This window comes from Perissodus microlepis, chromosome 23, assembly GCF_051167445.1.
Source record: "Perissodus microlepis isolate ML-2025 ecotype Zambia chromosome 23, ASM5116744v1, whole genome shotgun sequence".
NCBI classification, from domain to species: Eukaryota; Metazoa; Chordata; class Actinopteri; order Cichliformes; family Cichlidae; genus Perissodus; species Perissodus microlepis.
In genome coordinates, this window is record NC_140482.1 from 18,324,680 (window position 1) to 18,339,901 (window position 15,222).

General features: G+C 42.8%; 1 protein-coding gene across 5 annotated transcripts in view; it reads left to right on the plus strand.

The window, feature by feature from the left end:
• zeb2b (zinc finger E-box binding homeobox 2b) overlaps positions 1-15,222 on the plus strand; it is a 97,900-nt gene that overhangs the window by 64,712 nt on the left and 17,966 nt on the right. For 3 of the 5 annotated variants that reach the window (XM_084921754.1, XM_084921756.1, XM_084921757.1), the window contains 2 exons: positions 7,959-8,213; positions 14,690-14,758. In XM_084921754.1, coding sequence (XP_084777880.1) covers positions 7,959-8,213; positions 14,690-14,758 — 324 coding nt within the window. The remainder of the gene's footprint in view (positions 1-7,958; positions 8,214-14,689; positions 14,759-15,222) is intronic. The other 2 variants (XM_084921755.1, XM_084921758.1) reach the window with 1 other exon arrangement.

Consider the following 15,222-nt stretch of genomic DNA (forward strand, 5'->3'; position numbering starts at 1 on the left):
GGAAAATTAAATCAAAACTTCAGAAGAAAGATAAAAGAAGAAGAAAGTTGGAAAGTAGATTAAAATCAAAATGTTAAAAAATACAGTTAAATTTTTAAGAACAAAGTTAAAATAAGTTTGAGAATAAAGTCAAAAAGTTGAGCAGAGGGTAAAATCAACATCTTAAAAAAATGAAGTATAAGTTAAAATATCAAGACTGAAACTTGACTGTACAATAAAGTCAAAATTTTGGAAGATGTAGTTAAAACTTTTAAAATAAAGGAGAAATGCTGAGAACAAAGATGAAAAGTAGAAGATGTGATGAGCGTGTCGAGAAAACGTGAAAAAGTAAATAAAAGTTTTAATAACGAGACTACAAATGATGGAGAGAAGACAGCAGAAATGTAGAGTAAATAAAAAACGATGGAAAGTTCGAAGAATAAAGAAGAAAAGAGGAGGACATGATCAACTCATCCACAAAATGTTTTTGAAAAGTACGTAAAATAATGATGGACTAAAAGTTCAAATGTGGGAATAACATCACATCTTCTGATTTGTTTCCTTTTTGTTTCTAACAAACAGTAACACCGAAAGTCCTCCTTCCCTAGCGTGGCCCTGGTACTTGTCCATACTCTGGTTTGAATCCACGTGCGATCATTGTGTTTCGGCTCAGCTGTAGACACGCGTGTAAACATGTCCGTCTCTTTATTATGCTCGCAGCGGCTCCACACATCTGTTTTATTAGCTGTGTTTCCTTCTTCATATTAAGCCGCAGGTGCTCTTGTCGCTGCCTGCACTGATGCTTCTTCTTCTTCTTCTTCTTCTTCTTTACAATTCACATTAATACCCGCACGCACAGAAAAAGCCCCGCAAATTTCAAATAGTTTAAAGCACTTGCTGCATTCATTCAGCTCCGAGCATTAAAAGGGGCCTTTATAGTGGAGGGGAAATTAGCGATGGTCTCCCTTTATGTGTGTAAGAAGCCCTGCTTTGCCTGTGACGACTCCAAAACTGGAAGCAGTTCACCCAGCAAACGTTTTCTTTTTTCCCCCTTCTGTGTGTGTGTGTGTGTGTGTGTGTGTGTGTGTGTTTGGTTAGTTACAGTAATTACGGCCCAATAACTGACAGCCAAAACCAGGCAGGAGAAAGTAGAAGGGGGCTGTTTTTCCTCAGCCGTGCGCAGCCTCGCTGCTGAACATCTGCTGAGAGATTTGCATATTAATTAACCCATATTAACTCTAATTATTCTGGGAAATTATCAAATAAATTAAATTTTCTAATTTTAACCGTTTTTTCCCCCTTCTTCCCGTTGCTTGACGAGTGTCAGGGTAACGTGAGGAGACGAAGGGGAAGCTCACCTGTGCCGAGAAAACATTTAATATATGTATGGATATATATATATTCCATCACCACCTCCCCCTTCTCCTCATCCTTCCCCTTTGCCTCCCAACCTTTCCCTCCTCTGTTCTTCTTCTCTGAATCCTCCCTCCCACTCTCCTGGCCTGGGAGTCCTGAGGGCAGCCAGGGGAAGCTTTTGTGTGTCTTTTTTATTCTTCTTCTTTGGCTTGTGTGACGAAGAGGAGGCAGGCGGTGGGGGGAAGGACGGGAGGTTTACTTCTTGGAACATTTGTTGGAGGCAGGAACATGTGTGAACTGGGGGAGGAGGAGGAGGAAAGGGCGGGGTGGGCACAGATGGTGAATCCATGCAGGACCCGGCAAAGGTGGGACCTCTGAGCTGTTGAGCAAACCTTGAAGCTTTCTGTGCCTCCCTCGCCCTCCCCAGCCTGTTGCGCGGGCCTCCTCTGCAAATAAATGGCGCTTTAATTGAATTAGAGTCAGGGCTGCGCGAGGGGCTCCTCGTGGACACAACCCAGCGGCGATTCGACGCAGTCCAATGGGTCGGAAGACGCCACAAATATCGATGCTGCGAGTTTTTTCTTTGGTAGTCTCTAACAGAGGAAGAAAATCTGCCATTTGGTGGCCTCTTTACCCTCTTATGTGTCTCCGTGTAAAAATCCTTCTGTAATCTCAGCTTAATTATGCACAATCGAGTTATGGGCGTCGTTTATTTTCAGGGCAACCTACGCTATCGTGCTACAGTGCTGTCGTATTAAAGTTAAATGACTGCAAACACGAAAGAAAAAAGGGCTACGATTGCCTCATTTGAACCCCGCAATCGGTCCTTTTTGCAATGCTTTAGTGTCATCTGGTCAACAAGACTTATCAGACACATTAGTCGGAGCAAATTTCCTGAAAAACGCTCATGCTGGGAGGCTTTTCTTGGCATGAAAACAGTGCAGTATTTCTTACGTTTCACTCTCTTGCAAGCAGAATGATTTAAATTCCGTCAAAACTCTCATCACGTCACAGTTTTTGGAGTTTATTTTGTTTGCCTCACTCTGGATGTCCACAGTTAGACTTTCTTTAACTTACTAAGCTTCGACAGTGACTTCTTTTACTGCTATTTGCTCATAAATCTGACTCAAAATTAGCTCTTAAACACCTAAAGGTGTCGTCCCCAGCAACTTATATCCGTATACTTACTTCACTTTGCAGCAGCACACCTCCCCCTCTCTATAGACGCACACATGCAGTGCCCAGACAGACGCACACACACAAACACTCCCAGGTTGCGTTTACACTTCACTGAGTTTTCACCATTCATCGTCTCTCCCTCCCCTCTCTCCGGCCCTCACCCCTCACTCTCCCTCTCTGTCTCCTTTCAGAGCTTTTGTTTGCCCTCTGCCACCGTCCTTTCACCGACTTGGCCCTGATTTGCCCCTTGTGCTCGATCACACCATTATACTGAGACAAGATAGCACAAAATATCCAAACATGTCTGCTATCCTTTTGTCTGGCCTGATTTGGGTTGGGGTGGCTCTGGTTTAGCAACTGAAGGAGGGTGTATTCTTGTTTTGAACACAAAGGTGAAATAATCTATAAAATAGTTCCTCTTTAAGGAGCGCTGTTAGCCCAGTTTGAGTTTTATTTCAGAAAAAATGCCATAAAGTCTGTCTAAGGATATGTATAAAATAAGATTTAACCGTCTTCGCTGTAGGTGTGAGCTTTCCATCAGACAGGAGTAAGACTTACCCGAGGAAGTGCTTAAACTGTTGCAGACAGGAACCATGGCAGACAAAAGGTCATCGCGAGAATCCACTACCACTGGCCGTAGCCACAAGGCAGCGACCTCGCTTCCACCTTAATGCCCTCCCACACACACACAAACACGGACACACTCTGACTAACAGAGCGCCCCTGCTTCCCCATCTCCCTCCCAGCCATCCAGGTGATCCGCTTGGCTCACATTCATGAGACAGGGAGCGAGCGTGAGCAGTTATCGTCCAATAGGGAGAATGTCCTGGCTCATTATCGGCGTAGGAGGCCGAGCGTGTCACCTGGAGCTAAGCCTCGACACTTGACTAAAAAGTCAGCCGGGGTTAGCGTGAGAGCGCGAATGTGGGTGTTAGTCATTCTCCCCGCAGCGATCACCTCCACCGTTGGCCTGCCGAACAGTAAGAGCTCTTTTTCCTCTCTGGCTCGGAGACTCCAGCAGGAAGGGCTTTTAGCGCAGCCTCCTCTGGGCACCTGATGACTACTTTGGGATTGTTAAATAAATGTGATTATACCTGTTAGCATTGTGAAGTGGTTTTTCTTGGCAGAACGCAAGTGGAACACCTCTGAACTCGGGCTTTAGAGCATAGGAGGGTGGATTTTTTGGCATAGAGTAACCTAGTGTACTTGGGCATTGAAGAGAAATGTTCTTGATTTGTTGTAACCCAGCTTCATTTAACTTGATGCTACAATCAGATATCTGATATTTAAGGAAGCAGAAACAAGTTTTGATGCTTAAAATGAGGCACAGATATGGGTTTGCATGATTTTAAGAGTTAGATTTAAGGACTAATGACCCAAAATACAGCTCTGAACCTATTTGCAACCTTGTAGACAATCATATCTCATTTTTTGCTTTTATTAAATTAGAAAATAATTTAATGATTTAAAAGAAAATAATCATTCCATCTGACATACAATAAAAGTTTTTCACCTTTTACCAAAAAAGTGAATTTCCAGCCCAAAGTCTAAGTCATCAAAGAGTTAATGTGTCGCTACAACCTGATTTCTATTATTTAAGGAGCCAAAACCATTTTCTATGTTAAAAATAGGCCAAATGTAGGATTTGGGTGATTTTAGGGGTTAGGTTTAAGAACTTAGACACTAATGTATTTTTTGTGATGAAGTCACAATTAAATGATGAGCCCAATCCCTAATGATGAGTTTAGTAGACAAGGAAAAAAGTCTTTTTGATGCATATCAGTTAGAATGATCCTTTTTGTTTTGGTATCCTGATTGCCAGAAAAATAGCAACAAAAAAAAGATATTCTAATTGCCTAGATTTAGGGTTGTGGTCATAACCAGTGATTACTTAGACCTCACAGAGTTTAATCAGGTTTCGTCAGATGTTTTAAAAGCAAACTTTGGTATCAAAGGCCCAACGGATCTGAACGTAAGCTCCTTTTTTGACTTTTTATTCTGTGTCAAGCACGCTCGGCTTGTACAGACTTATCATATATGCAAAAGTTTTCCGACAAACAGATGCGTGCGGTCAACATCAAAGACGCAAGTTGGTAGCTGCCTATTCCTCCAAGTGACTTTGGGCATCTTTGAGCGCAGCATGTGGCCTGACAACTGTTATCTTTGGTGGGATTTTTTCTTTCTTTTTTGTGTGCAGGAGTCGATTGTGATTCCAACATTAAAAGCGTGTTTTGATCACTGGAGCTACTCGTTCCCTGTCAAACCTGAAGCTTTGTAAATACAATCATGTTAGAGTTGGACTAAATTAATTCCACTTGCTTCTCTGTGTCTGCAGAGTGCAACTGTCACAGCTGAAGAATTGCCTGCGCCATTGTTTTTTTTTTCTTCCTCCCTGACTTTATCAAAGAAATGATGAGATTTTAATAAGACTTTGTCCCTTTGCACTCTTGATTTTTTTCTCAGGCTGTCATTGCTGATGCTTCCAGCCGTACTAATCAATATTAGTCCTCACTCTGTACTTTTTTTGTGAGTGACAGAATAATGCTGGGACTGTGAAAGGGTTATGTCAGATAGCTTAAAACCTGATATTAAACAAGAATTGCGCTGCTACACATGTCACTTTAATTATCAACAAAAACGCAAGTCGAAGGAACCCCCCCCCCCCCCCCCCATTTACCTTAAGAGGAGTAGAAGAAAGCAAACAGGTAGCGGCAACAGTTTGCGATAACGTCGTTCATAATTGCTTTTGTCAAGGATGACACTTAAGGTAAGAAAAGGAGAGAAGAGGAGAGGCACTGGAGAAGTAAACACTATCTTTTCTTTGTCTTTCGCTCTCCTCGGCAACACAAAAGACTGATTAAGAGTGAGGTTCGGGGAGGGGGATGAAATAACTGCCTGCGAAATATTAGTAGGTTAGAATTACTTTGTTGCTTGACACAATACCAATAGATGCTTCATGCTCGGAGAGGGAGAGGCTCTTGTCAGCAGTGGCACCTAAACAATGGCAGCTTTCTTGACGTTAATACTGCGCGTTTGACTTGATGAGCACCCCACTGTCATTTTGCCTTCTTGGAGGTATACGTTGAATGCGGAGGAGACAGCTGACGTTCGGGGAAGATTGCATCCACGGAGACAGTTCAACGCCCCCGTGTTTAAATTTGTTCAGAAACTTGAGGACAAGACGTCACGACAGATAAGAAAAAGCAGCAGGAGACATAAACTGGTGTCAAAAATAAAAAGAAAGCTCCTCTCTCTTTTTTTTTTTCTTTTTTTTTTGCTTTACTTTGAGGTCCGGTGTTCTCAGTCCTGCCCTGAAAAGTTTGCTCCGCTCCCTCATTCCTTATGTGGGAAGTCAGAACGGTGTGCATTGCTGTGGTGGATGTGTTGCTAAACAAAAAGAAGCTCCCTAGCTCCTTTTATTAGGGAAGAATAGGCCCTTTAAAACCTGTCCAGCCTTAGATAATTTCATTCAGCCGGCCCCTGCCCGGCCGTCATTGAATCTGCATCCAGAGATCAGGTTCACAGCAATGGGTTGATAGCTTCCCAAGCCTCTTGGCCTTTTGTTCTACCAATCCTGTGCTGCTGCCCCCTCCTCGGCAAGCTGGGGAGGAGGGGGATACAGAGCTGATGGGACATTGCTGAGGAAAGTTCAAAACTTCAGGGGTGAAGGGGCGCAGAGAGGTGAATTCCAACAATTTTTAAGTTAAGAGATTTCTAAGTCTGGCAAACTTTCATCTCATTCAGACGTCTAGACGTTTGACAGGTAGAGACGGCTCTCTTTCAATCCAACCTTTCAAATAAAAGCACAATATCAATTGTACCAAGGTGGATGTGGACCACCCAGGAACTCCTAACGTCTCTCTCCACTCGTGGGTCTCCTGCCTCGGTTGCCTTTTTTGTCGTCCCCAAGGAGCATTACTGAGTCTGAACTTGCCTAAACCCTTGTGATCACACCTCTTGAAAAGGTTTTGTTTCCTCCGTCGATTGGTATTCGAGGCAGGTCACCGCACTCCCACCCTCCTCCTCGTCCTCCTCCTCATCTCCTCCCCCACTTTCTGCCTGCCTGCCACCCCTGCCCACCACCCCCAACTGCCTCCCCTCCCACGTTTGAAAGCCCTGTTTTCATTTTAATTTGCACCTGTTGTGCAGTTGTTCGCTGAAGGCAAGTGCAGACCAGTCAATCGCACAGAGACGTGTCAGAAGGAGATGTGGGGAGGCTTATCTTTTGATATGTATAACGTTTTCAGAAATGCCGTGCATGAACTTCATCTGGTTGGCACTCCTGATTCTCAGAGAGTTCAAGAGGCAGGGACACTTGTAGCTATAACTTTGGCATAAAAACCGCCTTAATTAAGCTTGTTGATTCCTCGCAGGGTCACAATGTGAGGAGTTCTGCATATTTTCCACAAACAAGATATAAATCTATTGATTTTCACCGAAGCTCTGCTGACTTGTGGGCTCGCTAAGGCTTTTTTTATGACTCGGAAACATAAATTCAATGAAAGCCTCCACCTCTTCACTTCGGTGGCTCAGACTCTGGGCCCTCCCATGATTGGCTCTCACCACAGAACATTTTTGCACAAGCTGCCAATGAGGTGTGTCCCCATGTGATGCCATCCATCTGCACTGCTCCAATAAGTCCTCTGACGTCCCTTTTCTGCAGTGATTTACGCCGTGGCGCGTACTCGCTGAGAACCAGCCGATGGTGGTGACTAATTTGCACGAGAGCCACCTTTGATTGAGTTCACAGCCCTTATTTACAGGCCGTCTATTTTAAGAAATGCAGGCATATGTCTGGGACCTGGGTGTTGTGGAACTGGGCGAGCCCTGCTGTTGGAGTTTTGAATGTGTGTGTGTGTATGTGCCTAAAGGCGCTGCCATGCTTTTATATTTTAATATGTTAGGAAACATTTATATTAATGTTCATGGTTCACTGGCAATGCAAATGTGAAGACATCCGAGGGCTACATGCAGTGAATAATCTAAATCACTATAGGTTAAGCCTTTTGTATGCATAGCAACAACAGTTGTAATATTGTACGTGCTATGTGGAGCATCTCAAATGTGAGCGGTATGCTCCGGAGCAGAGCCATCCTGAAAGGTGCAGCTCGTTGGCATCCAAGGCATGTGAGCACGGCTGAAAATTAGTGGCTATTTTGGCTCGTATCTCCTCGACAGCTGTCTGCCCACCGCTGTGGTTTAGTCACAAATTCCAGCCGTGGATGCTGTAATTGGGGTGTAACCCACCAAAAGAAAAAGGGGCCTACGCCTTGCATTGAGCAGTAATGTGGGGTTATCCTTTTAATCTGCGGATAGACCTCAGTTTTCCAAAACTGGTCTAAATCCCTCATCAGATTCATCTATCCACAAGAAGTTGTAGAGAACTGCATTATTTCTCCGCCGTGCTTTCCTGTACTGACCAAATTTGTTCTTCCTTTGTGTCACAGCTCTCAACTACGAGAATGTGGTGGAGACCGGATCAGAGACGGAGGAGGAAGACAAGCTGCCAGTGTCTGAGGAAGACCCTCTGATCAACGGAACCGGCAGCCCGGCCAGCCTCACCAACCCTGAGGTCTCGCCACGTATCGAGGGACACGGCCTGCTGAACAAGGACGACGATGACGACGAGATGAGGGACAGCGGCGTGGAGCACATTTGGCCCGACAATGACATGCTGAGTGCCTCCGTGGACGGTACTGGTGAGTGTAGAACAAGTAAATTCAGTCATGTCAACTGTAGGAGTTTGGTAATAGTTGGGTTGCAAAGCAGCTTGCACAGGCAACCTTAATGGGACACTTTAAAATGAGCCTTGGCAGTTGTCAGATGTGTAGAATGGCATCAGCTTGATGTCGTGATCGCGGATAAGCTCTGTGACTTCCCAAAGTAACTCTGTGCTGGATTTTTCTTGAGCTTGTAAAGCTGGCAAAAAGGCAAATTGATGATTTCCTAATTAAATTCTGCTTGGCTTTCAGTCTAGGTTTTGTTGACTAGAACAGTTGTGGATCTGCCCACTGAGGTTCCTAAACAGGCAGCAATCTGTTGCCTGAAATGACAAAGAAAACATATGGGGGTGTTTATTCCAAACTCGGATATCCACTATTTGAGAAACGTGACCTGCACTATTAGAAATATCAGAAGATGATAGAAGAATATATTTTAAATCATGCAAACATCCATGTTTTTTTAACCCTTTGCGGTTTAAGTTCTTATAGGCGGTAACACTAACACCTACCCTACCCTCAGCCTATGTTTTGGGCTTTTTTTTAGAAGAAATGTTAAGTTTGGTTGATTTTGGTCAATTAGGATGGTTATTTTCTTTGTACCCTGATTGCCAAGACTTAATAAAGCAAAAATTAGATTTTAGATTTTTTTAGGTTTCGAGTTAGGGTTGGGGTTGGGAAGATTTAGAACCATAAGAACTCTTGGCTTTTCTTACCAGATGTGTGGGGTTCAGGTGAGCTGTCAGTCAGAAAAACTACCACTAAGCTCACTCTTGGATACTCTATAGTGAATGTGTGCTCATCCTGCCACTTGTGGTATCATCTTATGCTGTAAACCCCACCCATCTGGTGCCCGAGCAGACTTAAACAAACGGCACGGAGCGTTTTGCAAACAATGCTTGAGCCAGGTCTGACGGTGAAGCCCCGATGACGCTCCCTCAGCAGACAGACATGATAAACAGTTTCTCTGTGAGCGGCAGAGACCATTTGGTTCACGCTTAGAGAAAAGCCAAACAACAAAAAAATATTTACAGTAATGTATAAGGAGGAGGTGGGGTGGGGAAGAAGCCTGTGAGCTGCAGGAAATGAAATCTTAGCGTGTTTTTATGGTGTTTCAGCAACGTCCAGCAGTGACTGATGCTGCTTAATTCGTCTCGCCCCTAACAAGCTGCCTAATCCCAGGCAGGTGATACCTACCCCAACTTGACTGACTTATTGTCTTTTGTTTGAGCAACTCCTTCTGCAGGGGCCCCAGTCACAGATGCTTGAAAGATAAATACTTTTAATTAGGGGGCAGGGTATAATCATTAAAGGAAGCCAGACTGCTGCAAAAAGTCATTAACAATCTTAAATGAAATTTTTATTTTTATGATAGCCATTTACATGTATAATAAGAGTCAATGATTCTTGGAAGCATGTGACAGGAACAGAGTATGGCGAGAAGTCATGTAAGACAGCCCATTTAAATGAGCTGGGCTTTGCTATTCATTTCTGCTAATGAACTAGCTGTGCACAGTGCCGAAAAACGGGGGAACATTCAGCAGTCTTAAATTTTAATATGGGGGAAAATTGCACATTTATTAGGGATAAGGGGGGGAAAAAACTTAGCGGGTATCAACTTTCACTTCTCCTAAATAACCGTTCATATTGCCTCCTTAAGGGGTGGAAGAAAGAAAAGACAGTTTGGTAAATAAATCAAGATAAAGGATAAACAAGCTGTCATTGCACACGGTAATTGTTTATTTGATAAAGACCTGCGGTGCCATAATGTCTGTAATTCAACTATGTTGCAATTCCCAGATAATATGCTTCTTGTGTGATAAAGCGTCTGACATATTTCGGAGAGCAAGTCAAGTTCATTAGAGCGTTTGGGAGTCTCTTTCCCAATCTTGCGGGTGCTGTGTTTCCCAGCCTGCCTTTTTCTTTTTTCTTTTTTTTTTTTTAACATCCGCGGTGCCTAAGTGTCTACAGTGATACCTCAGCACATAACTCAGGCCTGAGATAAGTTAGCACCCTCCCTCCTTCCTACTCGGACTGATTTGGTCGTAACTCCCCTATCGAGAGTTTTTGCACAGGTCTTGGAAGCATGATTGAATGAAGGTCCTGGGAAGGGTTGGGAATATTCGAGCCAAATAGAAACTGTACGGGGAAAAAACAGCCGAGGTGACTCTCCCAGACACAACTACAGCATGTAAGAAAGAAAAAGTTTATCGCAGAGCCTCGTCTGATTCCACCGCACAATCAGAGTCTTGTGTCTGGCATTGTCCTTGACATTCCTTAATCCCACAGTGAGGCTGGACACGATGTGCTGGAAAGCATGACATCATTATCACTGACAGGCGTTTTCAAATAAATCACCTGTCTTCCCCCCGTTGCCCTTTTTAAACCCCTTCTCCCAGCCGTTGGTGGGGGGGCAGGGGGATTTCCGACAGCAGCGCTGTTTGCTTCATGTTTGCGTTGTTTGCAAACAAAACAAAACGAAAAAATATATTTTTTTAGCCAAATTTGGCCTTCTGTTTTCGATCAAACAGTGGTTCTTGTTTTCTTTGCACATCTATCGAGTTGTGCAGTTATTAATTTGTCATTTAAACACCTACTGCAGTCCAGGACTTTCCCATAGCGTTTTAGATGCCTATCCATCCTGCCAAGAATAAAATTCAGAGGAAAACACTGTGTTCTTTGGCTGCTAAATGCTCAATTTCGAAGCGATGGAACAGAGTATCTGCCATTGACAAGTCTAAAAATATCCAATTTTGCATTAGCCTTCTAAAACCTTTAATCCTGCCACTTTTGTTTTGTTTCCGAGATTCAGAACTATTAGGCGCTTGACTCAAACATGACAGATTCAGGATAAATGAGGCTAAATGCACAAAGGCAGAACTTTAAAGCGCCTGTGACTGCGGTGACCGGCCATAAAAACAGGAATGTTTTCAAAATAAACAGCATCTGAGCTGCTATGAAAATAGGTGGAATTACAGTCGGGCCAAAGGTAGTCTGGACTCCTCCTGAGTCCAGAGTCGGCTCTCAAACCTCAACATCACTCTTCAAGGAGGTGTGTACCTTACCGCCTCAGGTCTTCAGTGATTTACTGCTAACAAAACACACTTTTCCACCATTTAGCGGACACTTTCATCCAAGACGCTTTCCATGACCAAGAATAGGCACATATTTGTGGTATAAGTGGATCCAGCAGAAATCAGATGCCTCTCTTCTTTTGCTTTTCTGACATTACTTGCAGTTTTTGTTTTCATAATGTAACATTTTTAAGCTCCCTTTCAAGGATAAACTCACTTTTCTAAGAATTCTTCTCTAAACAGAAGCTAATAACACTAATGTTGGACATTTTTATTAGTTTAAGGCAGCAATTCCCAGCCAATGACACTAATCATAATTCCCATCCATTGCCAAGGGCGTGTTTCTATATTCTGTGCCCAGCCCGGCTAATATGAAAAACGAGAAAATACAGTTTATTTTACAAACTAAATATAATTGAACTGGCTAGCTTATTAGCTTTGCTAATAATATAGCTAGCAGTTAGCTTAAATTGTGGACAACAGTTGAAATAGGTAGCTAAAATTAAGAATTTACAGACAGTGATTTTTTTTAGTAAAAGTATAAATAAAAATTGAAATAAAGACTTAAAATTATGAATAGAGAAATGAAGATTTTAAAGCTGCCAGGGTATTAGAAATATAGATAACTGTTTGAAATAGCTAAGAGACTTAAAGATATTTTCATGGTTTTAGTCCAGTTTGGCCCATAGTTTCTTTGGATATACACTTAAAACAGTGAACTAAAATTGCAAATTTTGGTTGGAAATAAAGTTGGAAATTCTTTATTTAACAGTATGGCTAGCAGTCACTTTGAATTGCAAGCTAAAAATGTGGATTAACAAATGAAATAGCTAGACAACAACATGGAGTAACAGTTATTACTGATCCCTGTCATGTCGGGGGAAAAAGCACAACTTAACATAATGATTAAATTGTTATAAATACATCACTAAATAGAATAAAAAGGCATTACATTGAGTGTAATGCCTTTTTATTCTATTTAGTACCAGTTTTAAAACAAGGAAACTAACTTGAGTCTCTCTGAGAGAGGGTTGTGTGATATGTAAACAGAAAAAGTTAAAAAGAGCAATGAGCCACTGTCACTCACTGCAATGGCACTTTGTCCCATTTGAATGTAGCTCAGCACTGGCATGGATCTATGTATTTAAGTGTCCCAGAGGCCATAGCAGAGAGGTGTATGTGGTGTTAGTCTACCTCCTACTGGAAGCAGCCGTCCCTCCCTTCAGACCACAGATAACAAAAGTTCTCCAAGGTAAATAGGGGAGAGTGAAGGGCCAGTAAATCCCACTGGTCATCCCCTTGCGTCAGACTAAAAGTATGCAGTCAAATTTGATTACCCAACGCAAACACGGTGCCTACGAGGACACAGAAATGTGAGGGAGTTTTAAGCACAAAAGGGTGGACGGGGTGGGGGGGAGGCTTTTCTACATTCTGATATCTGATACTTGTGGGTATATTTTAATCTGTGGTGGAAGTATTTTTTTTATCTGTTTTGTTTTGTCATAGCTTTAATTTATGTTCTTTAAAACCCATTTATTTTCCCATAGTGCGACTGTGGTTTTGATGCTGTTTGGCAGACGTGCAATCAAATGTACAGCATGGGGAAAGTTAAACTAGGACATACCCCTGCAGAAGAGTCTGTCATTATTCTCTGAAGCCATTGACAGGGGTATTTATCATTTCACCGCAGAAGCCAAATCTCTAATTTCAAGCAAACCCGAATTGCGAGTCTTAGAAAGCATTCCACAACGATCAAGCCCATTGTTTCCAACTCCAAATAAAAACTCTTTTTGCTTCTGGCTTTTGTGCAAAGCAATGTAAGCAGGATAACATTATTATCAACAACACACCCACCACCTTTCCTGTATTATCTCAGCCAGGTTGCTCTTATGTAGGCGCTCATCCTGGTTTAATAGCCAAGGGATAGTCCGATACATCGGATCCTGCTGTCATCTGGGAAAAAAAATAAAAAATGCTCACAATGCAACGCTTGTAACCTCCTTGCAGGAGCAGCAGAGCAAGAACAGATGCGTGAAAAGAAGACAATGCAGGTTTTTTGTTCTTGTTTTTTATTTTAAGACAAAGGCCTCATGTTCTCGGAAGCACCTTGATTTAATTTTTACTGACGAGGCAGGAAGGAGGGACCAGGGACTTCTTAAGCTGATTGTCAAGTCTGTGTCCTCCTGTCGACCGTGAGGTGGAGGTGGAAAAGAGGGTTTGTTTATGAGCTTGTCAATCCACCCTTTATTTACTGTCGCCTCACCTGTGCCAGGGCAATATCTCCCCGTCTGCACAGACCGGGAGCCATTATCCTGATTGGCAGTAAGAACTTGTCCTGCTTAAACCAACATTTCTCCGAGGAAGGGTTTCTTTGAGATGAAGGAATAATCTGAATAGCTGAGGTCAGGCTTGAGTAGGTGGAGCCAAAAAAAGAAAGCCACAGATTCTTAGAGCCTAAAATCTAGCCAGAGACTGAGGAATATTGCTTGATAATTATCAAATCAAAGGCTATTATGAAAGGCTTTCAATCCAGATAGGTTGCTGCAGAAGAAGGAATATTCAAAGGCCTGTAAGGCCTGGAAAAGTGGTAAATAGGGCAGATCAAATGTGTGTCTTTTTTTTGGTTAAAAATGCACTTTCCCCTTCAGTATCGTGTGTGCGAGGCTTTGAAATAATAGTTTCCGCCTGTTTTACATGTTTTTCTGTATTGTCGGGCTTCATACCTCACCAGAAAACATTAATTTATTTATTTTCTGACTCCACCCACCTGAGGTTTACCCCAACCAATGAGGTTATTTCTGCCCGGGAGAAATGTTTGTGCAACTAAAACTCTTAATTTGTGGTTAAGGGTTGTATTCCTTTTAGTTTCGGAGCAAGGCACTACTAAGTCTCTGCCAGGGCTTGTGGTGAATCACAAAAATGTGCGCGCTCACAATACTCCAAGCTGCTTTGGATAAAAGCATCCACCAAAATGACATATGATAAAAAACAAGCGTGATCCTGCATGCAGCGGATTGCAGCGGCGTCACAGCCGGGGAGTAATAAGCTCAGCCTGCGTGTTGGCTGGAGCTCTATGATTGCTCAGGTGGATGTGTTCCGTGTTGTATTTAATCGCTCTGTTTGGCGATTGAAGCTTTCTTCGCCTCCCCCCCGCTTGTTGTCACGTTAAAGGTAAATAAGTCTCTGTCTGGCTCAGATGATAGCATTCATTAAGCATGCTGAATAAAGCCGTGGTGCACTGCGATGCACAGCGGTGCCTTTATTGGTTTCGCCATACCTTCTTCTTAAAGGCCTCATTGTCAGCGTTTGTCAGCGTGCATGGTACATCGAGGTACTCACCCTCCCTTCTCTGCTTTTTCTTCTTCTTCTGTTTTTGTGCAGATGAAATAAAAGATGATTTTGACACCCTGGGGCCTGATACCACTTTGCAGACAGTTGGAAACGGTACAGGTGAGTTCAGATATTTGCTGTATGTGTGTCAAACCTTTCATATTAAGCCATTCTTGTCTGGTGCCTTACGTGCATGTTTCTTTGTCAGCCTGCAAGTCTTTAAGGTCTGACAGCCCTATCGTTGATGATTAGTACTCTAACCTATTGGAACAAATAAACATAATAATGGAAGTCCTTTGTTTTTAACTCCGAAATATAGGGTAAGGGTTCTCTACCGTCAAGGATTGGATATTTTAGTTTTCTTTCTCTTACTGTTTTTTACCGTCTTTACATCTAGCAGGTCATGTTAAGAGGTTAAAAACTTACTTCCAGCAGCTCAACTGCAACTTGTAGGACCTCGTAGATGTTAAGAGCTTCTCAAACTGAAAGTGAACTGTCCAACATGACCATTTCACGCCCAACACTGGGTTCAAATTCAGCTAAAGTTGTACGTTTTAAAGACCCCAAACTACCGACTACTGATC